Below are 15,017 nucleotides of genomic sequence, written 5' to 3' on the forward strand. Positions count from 1 at the left end.
AAAATGGATATCAGCAGCTCCATGGAATAGCAAATGAAACAGCAAGAGAGGAGCCAAGAATCCAAGTGTCAAATGCAAAGCTGGAGGAAACAACTCTGTAAACACCTTGTTCCTCCAGCTCTGAGCCTGAACTCCCCACGGCCACTTGGGGCTGAAAATAAACCAAGTTCTGTCACAGAGAGCCCAGCAACAGAGCTTTCTTTAGCAAATGCAGGTGTGGGATGTGACCTTTTCCCCAGGGTGCAGCAGGCCCAGCTCAGCTGGCCCTCAGCAGCCTGACAAGTGCACACAGCTCACTTGGAGTCAGTGCTGCCACAAGAACATCAACGGTGTAGATCTGGGCAAAAAGGAAGTTGCTATGGATGTAATACAGGCTGGAATTGGGCTAACACAGTGCTCCAATCACATCTGTCAGTATGAGTGAGTTACCTGAATTCAGAGCAGAAAATCAGGCTCTTCCTTCCTTCTCTGAGTCAGAGGTAATTGCTGTCCCTGCTCCAGGCACAGTGACTCACTGCAACACAAAAAGAATCGCTCCTGGAGTCATTCATCTGTGTTTTCATCATGTGCTTGGCACTCTCCAGTAACTGCTCACACCGTGCAAGCTTGGAGGTGATCTTTACAGAACAGGCATCATTCCTCTTGTTGTTATCGATGGGAATTTCACACTGCACTTAGGAAAAGATGCTTTCAGAAACATCTCCTGTCCAGGGAAATGGGGAGGGAAGGGATCTGTTCTGTCAGACACCAGTGACTCCCTGGAACTGTGTCACACAACCACGACCTGGCAGCAAATGTGATAAAATGAAGAGGCTTAAGAGCACAAAGGCAAAGCTGCCCCATGGAGAAAAGCAGGGATAGTCACCAGAAGGGACTGGGGAAATGGGTGACGATGGAATGTGCTGTTTCCCCAGCGGCTCCTGCAGGACAGGTGTGTCTAAAGCACTTGAGTGGCCCCTGAGGTTGCAGCAAAGCTCTGCTGAGCACGTCCCCAGTGCAGAGGCACTGCAAGATCCCAGGCCTGGCTGATGAGCTGCACTTAATGAGCTCTGCAAGGAGCTGCCCCAGCCAAATCTCACGGCACACATTCACACAGGAGCTGCCAAACCCAGCCCTGCCTTCCCAGCACCCTCTGCCCTTCGCTGCTCCTTCAGCAGCAAAATGAATCTTCTTCTTTAGAGAAACAATCCTCACCAGGACGGAGGTGAGGGGGTTTGGGCTGGGGGAGGATTACAGAATATAAGGATGCTTTATGTCTTTAGGACACATTTGCTGGTACAACAGGCAAGAAATCCCTCCTTCCACACCTCAGCAGTGTGAACCAGGATTTTCACAACCTGTGCTCTCTCATGGGATTTTTTCCCATTTTTGCAGTCCCTCTGAGTGGCAGCACAACCATCAGCTGTTAAACAATATTGGCCCCCTACAGCCACAGCCAAAGCAAAGGCTTTAAAATCAGTTTTACAGAGATTTGCCAGAGAAAAAACAACAACAAATCCTCCTGTGCACCTCCCACTGCCAGGGCTGTGTTCCATTCAGTGCTGTGCCCTGACACATCACTTTTGCTGTGCCTGCACACAGGAGCTCACAGGAGCACTGACACCTCCACAAAAGAGGCACAGACACGTGCCTGAACAAATCACAAAGTGCAGCAAACCAGAAAAGATGCAAACTATTTACTGCCCAACAATGCCTGGCCAGGGTGAGCTGATTTTGTGTAGAAAAGGCAGCAAAGATTAAAGCTGGCTGGAAAATAGGTGGGTTTGTTTTGATGGAAACTTTATGGATTGCTCAGGTGTGGAAATGACTTCACTGCAATTACACAGCTACATAAAAAGAAGAAATAATCATCAGAAAAGAATTCACATTCCTCATTTTATTAGATGAAACTGTCAGTTTTGTTTCAATTATTCAGTGATACAGTTGGAGCCCTCTGGGCACAGTGATAAGATCAGACTACAAATAAATAAGAGAAGGGTGAACGGAAAGAATTGGGATCACAGTTCCATCAGTGTTTTCCAGGATACATTTCAGGGTATTTCCTGTACATTCCAGCACATTTCACAGTATGAATTAGAGCAGAACATCCACCCATTCCAGTGCATTATTTAAGCTCTGAAAACCAGACACACCTGTGCAGCAGGAGGTGCTGCACTGGTCCCTGCAGCACAGGCACTGCCACACAGCAGCTTTCAGGCTTTTCTTTGGCTAACATCACTTTGTTAACTATTTATTGATAGAATTAATTTAATTAAATATATTGTCTAATTAATACTGGTAACCCCAACTGCCAAGGCCAAAAGAATGCTGAACCCTTTAGTGCTGCCATAGGTAGGCAAGAAGTGCAAGATGAAGCAGAGTCAACATCCATGGGCTGCCTTCCCCAGGATTCAGGCCTTTCTTTGACTAACACCACTTTGTTAACTATTTATTGATAGAATTAATTTAATTAAATATATTGTCTAATTAATACTGGTAACCCCAACTGCCAAGGCCAAAAGAATGCTGAACCCTTTATGCTGTCATAGGTAGGCAAGAAGTGCAAGATGAAGCAGAGTCAACATCCATGGGCTGCCTTCCCCAGGATTCTCAAAAATCTGAGCAGGAAAGTGGAAGTTGCTTGCACTGGCAGTGAAGGAACAAACCTCTGAGCCCTCTGAACTGGGAGAAACTGAAGGGTTTCACATCTTTCACAATTAAGTTCTCAGAAGAGCAAAGGAGAAGCATCAAGTGATTCAGTGAGAAAAGAGAGGAGCAGGCAGCAGGGAATTAATTCCTTATTTAAAGCTGCAATCCCTTATTCTGACACCCAGGTGCACAACACACCCTGAGCCACACCACGAGTCAGGGAGGGAAAAAAAATCATCACTAAAATGATGGACAAGAAAGTTTTCAGCACCTCCTCAGTTACAACGACACGGAAGTTCTGGAGTACCTGAAAATAGAGTCAGAAATCAGGGCAGCCATGGGAGTGAACACTGAGCCTGGCTCAGAGGGCCATGGACCATCCCCTGGGAGAATGCCCTGGGGAGCAGCAGTGCCCAGCAGCAGTGCAAGGACCTCTCAGTGTGGCTGTAGCAGTGCCAGGAACCCTTTCACCACACCACAAACCCTCCCCGTGAGCTCCTGGCAGAGCCCTCACCTGAGAAAGAGCCATTCACCATAAAAAGGAGTTTGTCAGAAGCACACAGGATGAGTTACCTTCTAGTACCTTCTAGTGTGAGTGACTGCTGATTATAGCTTAGATTTTTAGTGATTACCAATTTTAGAGGTTTCAAGTGCTGAAAAAAATTAGTGCCAGATTAATGGCTGCACATCAGACCACGAGAGCAGAACTCAGGGTTATTTGTTGGGTTTGGCCACGTTCCTATCACACAGCCAGCACTCTTCCCATCTGTATGTAAACCACAATATAAAAAAACCCAAATTCCAGCTGTAGCTCAACACACAAGACACAGCTCCACCTTCAGCCCCTGTCCCAGAGTCCACCTGCAGCTGCTCTTCCCAGAGGTCTCTCAGAGCTCGTGGGAGTTGGCGTGGGGCTCTGGAAGTGTCTCAATGTCACAGTTCTTGATCAGCTGAAAGAGGAACTCCACCTGTTTCTCATAATTCTCAATGGAGATTCTCTCATTTAACCCATGGATCCTGAAAGAAAAAGGACATTTTTCAGTTCAGGGGGAATTTCTGACCCAGCTGCACAAACCAGCACCCTGCTTGGCTGTTGGCTTCATAAAGCAGTGCACAACAGAAAAACAGCAATATAGCCCAAAACCTGCACTGTAACCAACCCAAATGTACTGACTCACAGGCTCAGAGCCCAACCCCTGAGTCTGGAAAAAAATCTAAAAATCTAATCTTGAAACCATCCTAAAGGCCCATTTCTTGGCCTTTCCTGTACAGCCAGAGCACTCAACTCCTGCATCATCTGCACCTCAATAAAATGAGAAATCTAAATAAGCAAACAATCCCTTGCATGATGATGTTGTTACCACATAACTTCAGGAAATTTCAAATCAATTCAGAGTGGCAAGTGTCCAAATATGTGGATAAATCTGCAGGACAAGGCCAGCTACCAGAACAGCACCTCTCACACTGCTGCAGCACACAAAGGATCCACTCAGCACCACAGAATCAAACACCTAAATGGACAAAGAGCCAGGGACTGCCACTGTCCCAGGGTAATTTCCATCCCCAGCACCCAAATCTGCAGGAAATGGTGGCATGACAGCATGGGAGGTACACAAGGCTGGGTTTCCTTCTCTCATGGATCTCCTCTTTCCCTGGGCCCTCCCCAAGAGCTGCCCACGTGCAGAGTCAGTACCTGGGGAGATCATCCTGTTTCAGGAGCAGAGGGTTGAACCTGTAAATGGCCTTGGTGACGTTGGTGAAGTGCCTGCTGTCCGTGTTTCCAATGCACGTGCCTGGAAAACAAACCTCAGGTTTGGTCTGCAGGAGAGGAACAACTGAACTTCAAAAAGTGCCCCACCTTTCCCCAGGAGAGAGGAAAAGCAAATGAAACAGTCCTGCACTGCCTGCACCAACAGCATCACTGCAAACATCGATTGGTACATGCTGGAGGACATTCCCTCCTCCAGGAGCAGGAGATGAACACACAGCTCAACCCAAGAACAGCTTTGACCCTCAGCCTCCCCAAAAATGCAAACTTCAAACTTCAATCCAACAATTGCAGAGCTAGGAAGGAGCTGCAAGAAAGGGAAGGGGCTGGGATCATAAGGAACAATGCAGAAAAGCAGGAATGGCTTTGCCAGCTATGAAAACAATAAAAGAAGAACTAAAGCAAGAAGACCTCCTCCTCTCCCTCACAATCCCTTTCTTCCCTGAAGAGATTCCTTTGTGTGTGCAGAGAGCCCAATTCAAGGCTCATTGTTTCTGTCAGCTTCCTGTTTGCTTTTTTACTTCCACTACTAAAAAACAACATTAAAAACTTTTAAAGCATAAAGAGGGAAGGGGATAAAAAGAGGAAGAAACAGCTGTTTCCAGCAGTTAACAGCTGGGGGGGAGGAGTACACAGCAAATGGAAACAAGGCAGTGCTGGAGGAGGGAAAAGCAGAAGAGGAAACAAGAATCATCATGTGCCTGCTGTCACCTGGGACTACACTGTCAACATCTGGGAAAGTGTCCAGGATGGTTCTTTGGAAAATATGGACTGCAAATGTCTGCTCATCCCAAGGACTGATGGGCAGGGGGTCAAAGGCCTCCACCACATCAATCTTCACTCTGTCATCAGCAATGGTGCTCCTGACTGTCTCCAGCACCTGTGGGTGAAACACAGAGACAAAAGGAGCACAAGAAATGAGAAAGCAGCCCTTAGAGACATCAGCAGATGTTCAGCTCTCCAGAAAACATCTGTCTGTGAGCTGTCAGTTGTGGCTGCAAACACAGGCTGAAAGTGTGGGTCAGTCCCTCTTCTGAGGGCATGGCTGACACTTCAGCTGAATTTTTTGTCAGATGCACATCTCTGTCTCAAGGTACTCCTGAACTGCTTCAGCCCTGGAAGGCAGGAGCTCAGCCTGCTGCTCTTGGCAATTATGGCATCCAAATAATCCAGAAAAAGCTTCCGGAGAGAAACTTCCAGCAAAGGCTCAGGGAGGGAAGAGGTTTTGTTTCCCAGCTGCCCTGGGCTGGACAGGCCTGTCAGACCTCCTGAGGTGTGCAAGATCCCCAGACTGTGCCAGGTCACAAACCCATTCCATATCCCAGATGATCCTCGTGCTCTGGGCACAAAGGCTGAGATCTGCCCAGGGCTACCTCAGCAGCTGTCTCAGCTGAGTGGATCCTGAAGTTCACCGTGGCTCTGGCAGAGGAAGGGATGACATTCACCTGGATAAAAGGAAGGGCCAAAGTTTAAAAGGGAGTGAAAACCAGAATAAAATGCCAGCTGAAAACTCAGAACTGCTCAAACAACTGCAGGCCTCAGGTGCTCCACTGTTTGCACCAAGTGTGATGTCTCTTTCTGTGTTAAAACACTGTAAATCCTATTTAAAATGCAGATAACTACACAAAGAAATATTCATCAAATCAAGAGAAATGAAGTTACCTGTTACTTCTATAGAATTTTTTATCTTGAGCTAAGCTCTCTCCCTTCAGAAAATTTACACTGAGAACTTCTGTTTTTTTTAAATGATATTTTTACCTCATTGTCAAATTACATCCTTCACATTCAGGTAAATATAAGTCTCTTAACAACGGATTTTTATTGAACACATAATTCTACTTATCTACAGACTGAATATCTACAACTCTATTAAACAAAAACAAGTGTAATCTTTAGAAAAAACCCCAAGGAGCCAGGGTGTCACTTCCCTCCTGGCCACTCCGTGTCACTGTTCAACCACTGCAGCTTTTCCTGCTCAGGGATGCTTTTCAGTCACAGATTTTTCCAGGGACACACCAAACCCAGCCCCTTTGTTTTCCAGGGCTCCAGGATTTTTGGACAGCTCCACCTCCTTATCAGGGCAAGATCTGGCTGTTATCTCTCAGTCCAAGGTGCACACTTGAGGCAAACCCCAGATCTGTGCTGCAGATGTCTGGGTCAGGGAAGTGTTTGTGACTGGGACAGTTTCAAATATTGCCTTTGATACTTCGTAGGATTATGCAGAAACCACATTTTCTTGTCTATGCTGAAATACTAAGAATTTTAACAGTGGTGGACAGAAATCAGATAGTTCTGAAAGAGATTTTCAACTGTGATTTTCAAATCCAAGCCACATCTGAGGAAAGAATGAGACTGTGGCACCACACAGATCTTAGAACTGGATATAAATTATAAATAGGTGGAAATTAAATGTCCTAATTGTCTCATCACAATTACATGGAGAAAAACCCAAATGGAAGTACCTTGATTCCTGCATTAAACAGGGTGACAGCAGTGGTTGTTCGGATCAAGGCGTTGGTGGAAGGTTTCCAGGCAAGGACTCTACAAAAACAGAAACAAACAAACACAATTTTTCAAATAAGTTGAATATTCCTAAAAAATAAGCACCTAATTCCAAAGGCAATAAGCTGAATGATGGCTTATTCAATTAACAAAGTGGTTATTAACAGGAAACCACTGAATTATCTAAGCTATAAAATAACTGATTTCCTGGGAAGATTAAAAATGGCTTCATCTTTTAAGGGTGAGAGGCTGGGGATGTTTATCAGGGATCTCTCTTCTTACCTGCTGACAATAGGTGAGAACAGCCACAAATTGCTCATGATGATGTTGAGAGGAAACTTGAACTAAGGGGAAGAAACAAAACCACAAATCAGAAAGTTTTCATTTGTCGAGAGCACGGTAGAGTCGCTTGAATATGGAAAAAAACAATTCCAGCAGGAACAGTAATTTGGGAGAAAAACCAGCTTTTTTTATCCTTTCTACACAACTAAATTCTTCACTGGATTATTCTTCTGGCAATTTGGGACTGAAGTCCTGCCTGTCTCCTCACCTCTGCTGCGAGGTGCTCCATGGTCATGAGCTCTGGGCCGTAGCCAAACAGGTTGCGCAAGGGATTCTGCTCCAGCCTACAAAACAAATTGTTAATGTTTTCAACACTGAAAAGGTTAAAAAGCAACTCTCTGGCTGTTATTGCTCCAGAAGGATGTCAGGAATTTGATTTGTGAAATGGATCTCTGTTACTGGAGATGCAATCACACTCTGCTCTCCTGGTAACTGCAAGCACAGCTCCAGAGATTCCTGGGCATTCCAGTCACGTGCAAAGATTTCCTTTGGGAAACAGCAGAAAAAATCCCAAAGCCTGGCTGCTATAAATACATGGAAATCCAGAAAAATAGCCCACAAATCCCACCAGGTCTGGACATACTAAGTTTTTCTAAAACATGTATTTCTTAGCCAATTTGGTATCTACACAGAGATGCAGAGAGCTGATTTCTGCAGTCACATTATGACTCTATTCCATGTTCCTTGGCTTGGAGAATTCCCAGCTGAGGCAGCAGGGATATGCAGGAACAAATTCCAGAGAAATCCTGCCACCCAAACAAAGGAATCTCTGTTGCTACAGGGGAAATTAGGGCAGACAGCACTTGTGTTGCTTTTAAAGAATTGGCTGACACTGGGAACAGCTGAAGTGCAAAGGCTCTGCAGACACCTGGCAATTGTTCCTTGGCTGGGAGTTTCATTTCTGCCCTTCAAAGCGAGCTACAAACTGCAATTCCAAATATAGAACAGCAGTTTGAAAAAGACTCCAAACACAAATATTTAAAAAGTCACTTATCAGTGATTCAGGAGGTTTTTTGACTGGTTTTGACACTGGGTGACAGGGAAGATCTCACCTGGACATGGCTGCTGCCAGAATGCCAATACTTGTCTCCTTAGGGGGAAAGGATGAATGCCCTGGCTCTTTTTCCACAGTGAAGTTCAGTGTCATTGAACCTTTTTCTGTGACAGCAATCCTGGACAATGATAAATTAACCAATTAATTAACAAATAAATGACTAATGTAATTCCAAACACACACGCACAGACTGTAGATAAAAATAACTGCTCTGCATAGTTTTAGTATGATAAAAACCACTCAAGCAGCAACAACAAATCATTAACACAGTGTTTAGATCTCTGCAGGACTGATGGCTGGGCTGCTTCTGCAGTGAGCAGAGCTCTCCAGCACAGAATGAAAATGCTCAGTGGAACATTGTGCCTGTGTCAGCATGACTCTGCTGGACAGCAGGCAGAGGCTGAAGGTCCTGCCTTGCACTTTGTGCCACTGCTGCAGCTCCAGCAGCACCAACGCTGCCACACGTTCTGAAAACGTTCTGTAATGGTACCAACAATGTCATTTATCACTAGTTAATGACTGAAAATGAACCACATTCTGGTGGTCACTCTTACATAGCCACTGGCTTCTTCACCCCTGCAATGATGCCATCCAGCACCGCGCTCCCCTCATCCAGCAGGAAGGAGAGTTTCACTCCTCTGGCTTCCAGCAGAGCTGCAATTTTCTTTGCTCCCTTCAGCCCAGACACCTGTGCAATCCAGGCAGAGGAAGTGATCAGATGCAGCCAGAACACTGGGAGGAAAACTGGAAAGCACCTTGCTGTTGGCTACAGCACAAAGAATGCATGAAATCCCCCAGGGAACAGCTCCAGAGCAACATAAAAGATTCTTCCAGGAAAATTAATTGGAGATTGTTAATGGCCTGATAGCAGATGAATTTATAGCCGTGATGAGGAGTGCTCTCATTGATGAGTCACTGACTGCTGCTTTCATTTTGATATCTCAGAGCTGTAAACTCACAGATTAGCAATTGCTGACCTACTTATTCCAACTATTCATAATTCTTTGTCTTTATTTTTTGACAGTGCCTAACCAAACCCACCTCCCCTGTCCCTCTGTACCACTGGAACACATTTACAGTTCTTCCTGAACATTTGGTACAACCATGTGAATCTCAACCCAGCTTCTCCTGTCTCCAAAATGGGATTACTGCTGCACCTTCCTTGCAGAAAAGAATTTGAAGTGACGCCCTCCAATGTTCTTTTGCTCATCACCCCAAATCCTTAGTGAATGTCACTCCAAGCCAAACAATCCATCTGTAACTGTGACCTGGGGCCTGACACAGAACATCCCCACAGAACCAAGAAAAACAGGAAAGACCTTCCAGCTAAACAATGTTTCAAAATTAAGCCCTGGTACCTAGAGGAACAATGCAAACAGGTTGTTGTTGTGAGGAAAGGAAAGAAAACACCTCCTCATCGTGGCCAGTGCCAACACAGAAGGAGAGGCGGGGTCTGGAATTCCAGGCAGGGCAGAGAATCATGCCCCTGAACAGCCAAACTATTTCTGTAGAGCACAAATAGTTTGCAATTTAGGCCTGCACTGAAATGCTGTCAGCTTTGGCTGCAAGCTTTGTCAACAGAATGAAAATGGAGCTCCATTGGAGAAAGCAGAGCCACCCCTCCCAAAGCAGGCTCCAAGTGCAACAGCCCATAATAAAATGCAACGAGGAGATGCTGGGTCCTGCCCCCAGAATGAGGGGCTGCAAAGAGGCAAGACTGCACTGACCCAGGGGTCCCATCAGAGGGAGAGGGGAAAATGTTCCAGTCAAGGACCTTCAGCCCTTCAACAGGGAAGGAAGACACAGGAAAGGGAGTGGGGAACAGCCTCAGCTCAAAATTTCCTTAGGGCTTTCTAAGGAAAAACCCCCAGGAGTGTGTTGGAAATACCTCCTCATCGTGGCCAATGCCAACGTAGAAGGAGCGGCGGGGTCTGTAGTTCCTCCTCAGCAGGAATTCCAGAGCTTGCAGAATGCCCTGCAGGAAAAGCAGAAGGTGCTGAACCATCCCTGGGTGGTGATCAGGAGAATAAATGCAACAGAATGCAGCGTGCTGGAAGAGAAGTGGGATGCTTCCACAGCCCTTGTGCTGCTCTCAGCTAAGCTTTGGTTCCTACAGCTCCCACTGAGGATATTCCCATTCCTTGGAAAAGAAGTGCCAAGATGACAGAAACAGAACAAGAAACTTAATCTGAAGAATGAGCAATCAAAAACAAAATTCTACCATTTGCTGTGGCAATATATATATATATATAAATGCATTGCTCTATTATTCCATCACTCTTTTTCAATTTAAATGACTTAATTTGTCACATATCATCTCAATATTGTCAGCACCCATTTTTTGCCATGTACACTGAAATTGCTGATTTTTTGCTTTTTGCCATTTGTGGAGTTACTTGTGCAGCTCACAGCAGAATGAAGCACCAACTTAAACTTTTAAGTTTCAAGGCTTTGAAATTGATGATTAAACATCCTGAAACTTTCTAGGAGTGTGTCCTGTGCAACACTAAACATCTGCTCATATTTAAATACAGGGCTGCCATGGAAGTCATCATCCAAGTTACAAAGGGACATTTTCTTTAGTAATTTTTCAACCTTTTCCCCCTGAGAAATCTTTCCCAATCTTTTTTTAATCCATTCCTCCCAAATGTGTTCAGCACAACAGCTCTTTGTTCTGCCACAGGCTGGATAAAAGATGCAGGGTTGTTTGTCTGTCTAATTAAATAAACACGTTTAATTTGAAACTCAAGCCTTTTCAAAGGGCCAGTTTTGGCTTGGAGTGCCCTCTGTGACACCTGGGGAAAAGGACAAGGTTTCAAACACAGCATTTGACAGAGAATTATGGAAGGATTTGGGTTGGAAGGGGTCTTATAGCTCATCCAGTGCCACAGGCAGGGAAACTTCCACTTTCCCAGGCTGCTCCAACCTGGCCTTGGACACTCCCAGGGACAAGGCAGCCACGGATTCTCTGGCCACCTGTGCCATAAAACTTTAACCTGGCATTTAACCAAATACATCTGCATCTGTGAATATGATCCTCCTGATTCTACACGAGTTTTAACCCTCTTTTCTTCAGCAACAGTGAAGAATGAGTGAAAACATCACTCATTCCATCTTTAGGAAAAGTCGGGAGAAAACTGCAGGACTTGGAATTTATCCAAACTAGGAATTCATCCCTGGCAGAAGGAGGGCTGAGAAAGAGAAGAGTGAATCCCAAGAGGATGTGCTGCTCCCCTCTGCCTTTGCCAGGCTCTCTGTGTGGAAGGACATTACCAAGCACACGTACAATGGCAGAGTTTTTGTTATCCAGCGCTCCTCGTCCGTAGATGAAACCTTCGTGCTCTGCAGCTGAGAAAGGAGGGAAATGCCAGCCCTCGGGGGGAGCAGGCACCACATCCATGTGTGCCAGCAGCATATAGGGCAGCAGGCCAGGGACAGAGCCCTGCACTGTAAACAGGTGGCTGTATTTCCCAACAATTTCATGTTGGATGAACTTTGAAGAAAATACAGCCGGGAAGACTGTTAAGGAAAAAGAAAATTAAAGACACGTGTGAAAGAAAAAATTAACAGTAACAGCCAATTTTAGCATTATTGCATAGAGCTGTCAGCTAGGTGGCATCAGGGGGGAAGTGTAAATAAGACTGGGCACAGCAGAGAATAGAAGTTCTCACACTTCTACCAATCCATCTCCCTTGGGATTTGAAAGTCTCCTCAAGAAAACCAGAATTCTTGTTCAGCAGTGCTGCAGCTCTTTTGCAGGGAGCAATGATGGAACTGCCAAAAAATTAGGTTGAAGCAGCAGCAGTCACCCTCTTCTATTTTTTTTATGGCATTTAACCATCTCAAGGACCAAAAACATTAATTACAAAAAGTCTTTGAAGCTTTTGGGGCCATTGATACCACTGCTACAGAGGGGGCACACATGTGACATTTCTGACAGGTCTTTCTTCAGGAAAAATATAAAAATCTCTTATATTCAGGAATGATACACGCTCTCTTCAATTTGTTTATGAAAACAGAGCAGCAGAAATTGCCAAGACTGAAAGTTCAGTACCTTTCTGAATGTAACTCCCAAATTCTGCCATGGCAGTTGTATTCAAATCCTCTGGAGACCAGGACACAGTTGGGATTTTAATGGCCCCTCCAAAGAAACACAGAACAGAAATCACTCAGCACCAAAACCAAACAAAGCCCCAACTGCACTTCAAAACTGGAAGCACATTTATGTTCCTGAGTGTTTTTCCAGGCTTTAAACATTATTTCACAGCACAGCACGAGCTGCCATGACCACAAAGAGCCTGATGTGCTTCAGCTGGGCCGTGCACATGCAGCCACCAGCATTTCCTAACAGCTCAGCCAAGGTCTCTCTCCAGACAATTTGACTCCACTTTTCATGCTGAAGTGTTGAGTGATATCCTTAGAAATGCTACTGTCCAGGAGCAGCTGCAATTTGCTTGGGTGATCTGATTCCCCAGAGCCACAGGCTCCTCTGGCAGCTGCACAGGCAGCTGAGCTGGCAGCCCAAGGCTCTTTCTCAAGAGTTAAGTAGGTTGTGATGGTTATTACACCTCCATATTGCTTTTTAAATTAACCTATATAAACAGACATGGCTTTTGTTGGCCCTTTTGGTCTGCCCTGCCATTCAAACAGGCTCTCCAACATCCAGTCCCTGTCCTGCAGAACATGGGAGTAACTCAGCCCCAGCTGCCTTTCCCAACAGCAGCTGCCAGGAGAGCTTATGGATTCTTTTGAGGTCGTGTGATTCATGAATTAACACAAAAATCTATTGTGAGCCTTCATTTTCCCATTAAAGAAGAATGCAAACACAATGTGCTAGGCAGTAAATCCTACCAACCAGCAAGGTATGAGGTTTCTACACAGGGTTTTATCACTTGGTGCCAGATTGTGGTTTCCTACGCAGTGCCAGTCCTACTGAGAGCTAAACCCCTCAAATCTTCTACGTCAGACAGCACAAACAGCACAGGACTGGGCATAGCAGTGGTGAGCAAGAACAAGAAAGGGAGAAAATCCCAACAGTGACTTATTCAGCGGACAAAGGAATGTCTGGAAACACTTTGATGGGTGCCTGGCAAAATTCTGTGTGTACAAGCAGGAAATGATGGAGAAAATCAACACAGGGCAAGAGCTGGCTCAGGAGAAACACAGGATCACTGAGGCTGGAAAATCCCTGTGGGATCATTGAGTCCAGGCTGTGCCCAATCCCCACCCTGAGCACTCAGTGCCACCTCCAGGGATGGGCACTCCAAATCCCCCTGGGCAGCCCCTTCCAGCCCTTTCCATGAGGAAATTCCTGCTGATGTCCAGCCTGAGCCTCCCCAGCCCAGCCTGAGCCCGTTCCCTCTCCTCCTGTCCCTGTTCCCCGGGAGAAGATCCCAAATCCCCCCCGGCTGTCCCCTCCTGGCAGGGAGTTGTGCAGAGCCAGAAATTCCCCCTGAGCCTCCTTTGCTCCAGGCTGAGCCCCTTCCCAGCTCCCTCAGGACTCTCCAAACCCTTCCCAGCTCCCTCAGGACTCTCCAAACCCTTCCCAGCTCCCTCAGGACTCTCCAAACCCTTCCCAGCTCCCTCAGGACTCTCCAAACCCTTCCCAGCTCCCTCAGGACTCTCCAAACCCTTCCCAGCTCCCTCAGGACGCTCCAAACCCTTCCCAGCTCCCTCAGGACTCTCCAAACCCTTCCCAGCTCCCTCAGGACTCTCCAAACCCTTCCCAGCTCCCTCAGGACGCTCCAAACCCTTCCCAGCTCCCTCAGGACTCTCCAAACCCTTCCCAGCTCCCTCAGGACTCTCCAAACCCTTCCCAGCTCCCTCAGGACGCTCCAAACCCTTCCCAGCCCCCTCAGGACTCTCCAAACCCTTTCCAGCTCCCTCAGGACGCTCCAAACCCTTCTCAGATCCCTCAGGACTCTCCAAACCCTTCCCAGCTCCCTCAGGACTCTCCAAACTCTTCCCAGCTCCCTCAGCTCCTCCAAACCCTTCCCAGCTCCCTCAGCCCCTTCCCATCTCCCTCAGGATTCTCCATTCCCTTCCCTGGACTGGCTCCAGCTCTTCTTGAACTGCAGCGCCCAGAACTGGACTGGGCGCTCGGGGCGTGGCCTCAGCAGAGCCCAGCACAGATTTTCAATCATTTCCTTACTCCTGCTGGGAGCCAACACCCGGTTCCTTCCCAGGGAAAGCACCCGGGGAGGGGTAGCCTCCACACCCGCCCCCCGTGCCCTGGGTCCCCCCTCAGGAGGGGCCAGTCCCGGGGCGAGGGGGGCTCACAGCGCTCGGGCCCCCTCACCTCGCAGCGCTTCCTTCAGCTCCCGCCGCTCGCCGGCGCTGAGGGCGGCGGTGCCGGCGCTCCGTGCCCACAGCCGCGGCACCCCGGCCGGGGCTCGCAGGACGAAGGCGCGGAGCAGGACGGCGGCCGCCAGCGCCAGCACCACAGAGCCCAGCGCCAGCAGCGCCGCCGTCACCGCCCGCCGCCCGCCCGCCATTACTGACCGCCGCGCCCCCGCGGCTGATGGGCGTGACCGGGAGCCAATCCCCACCCGCATCGTCAGCATGGCGACCAATGGGATTGGAGTGGGGGCGGGTTTAACTCGCAGCTCTCGCGGGGGCTGCTGGGAGATGTAGTTTGCAGTGGATGTGGGGGCGGCCGAGGGCAGGGCGGAGTTAGGGAATGGTTTGCGTTGGAAAGAATCTTAAATCCCATCTCATTTCACC

At 47.4% G+C, this 15,017-nt stretch overlaps 1 protein-coding gene across 1 annotated transcript; it reads right to left on the reverse strand.

Moving 5' to 3' along the window:
• Positions 1-1,861: 1,861 nt before the first annotated feature.
• On the reverse strand, positions 1,862-14,795 carry PM20D1 (peptidase M20 domain containing 1). The gene is made up of 13 exons (XM_059867598.1): positions 14,593-14,795; positions 12,349-12,435; positions 11,581-11,813; positions 10,183-10,269; positions 8,849-8,982; positions 8,293-8,412; positions 7,449-7,524; positions 7,181-7,242; positions 6,859-6,937; positions 5,770-5,841; positions 5,108-5,276; positions 4,322-4,421; positions 1,862-3,645 (listed from the first exon to the last, which is right to left on the reverse strand). Exons 1-13 carry the CDS (start codon positions 14,786-14,788, stop codon positions 3,516-3,518), a joined length of 1,545 nt encoding a protein of 514 aa, XP_059723581.1. The 5' UTR covers positions 14,789-14,795; the 3' UTR covers positions 1,862-3,515.
• Between the last annotated feature and the right edge of the window lie 222 nt (positions 14,796-15,017).

Source organism: Haemorhous mexicanus, chromosome 25 (genome assembly GCF_027477595.1).
Source record: "Haemorhous mexicanus isolate bHaeMex1 chromosome 25, bHaeMex1.pri, whole genome shotgun sequence".
Classification (NCBI taxonomy): domain Eukaryota; kingdom Metazoa; phylum Chordata; class Aves; order Passeriformes; family Fringillidae; genus Haemorhous; species Haemorhous mexicanus.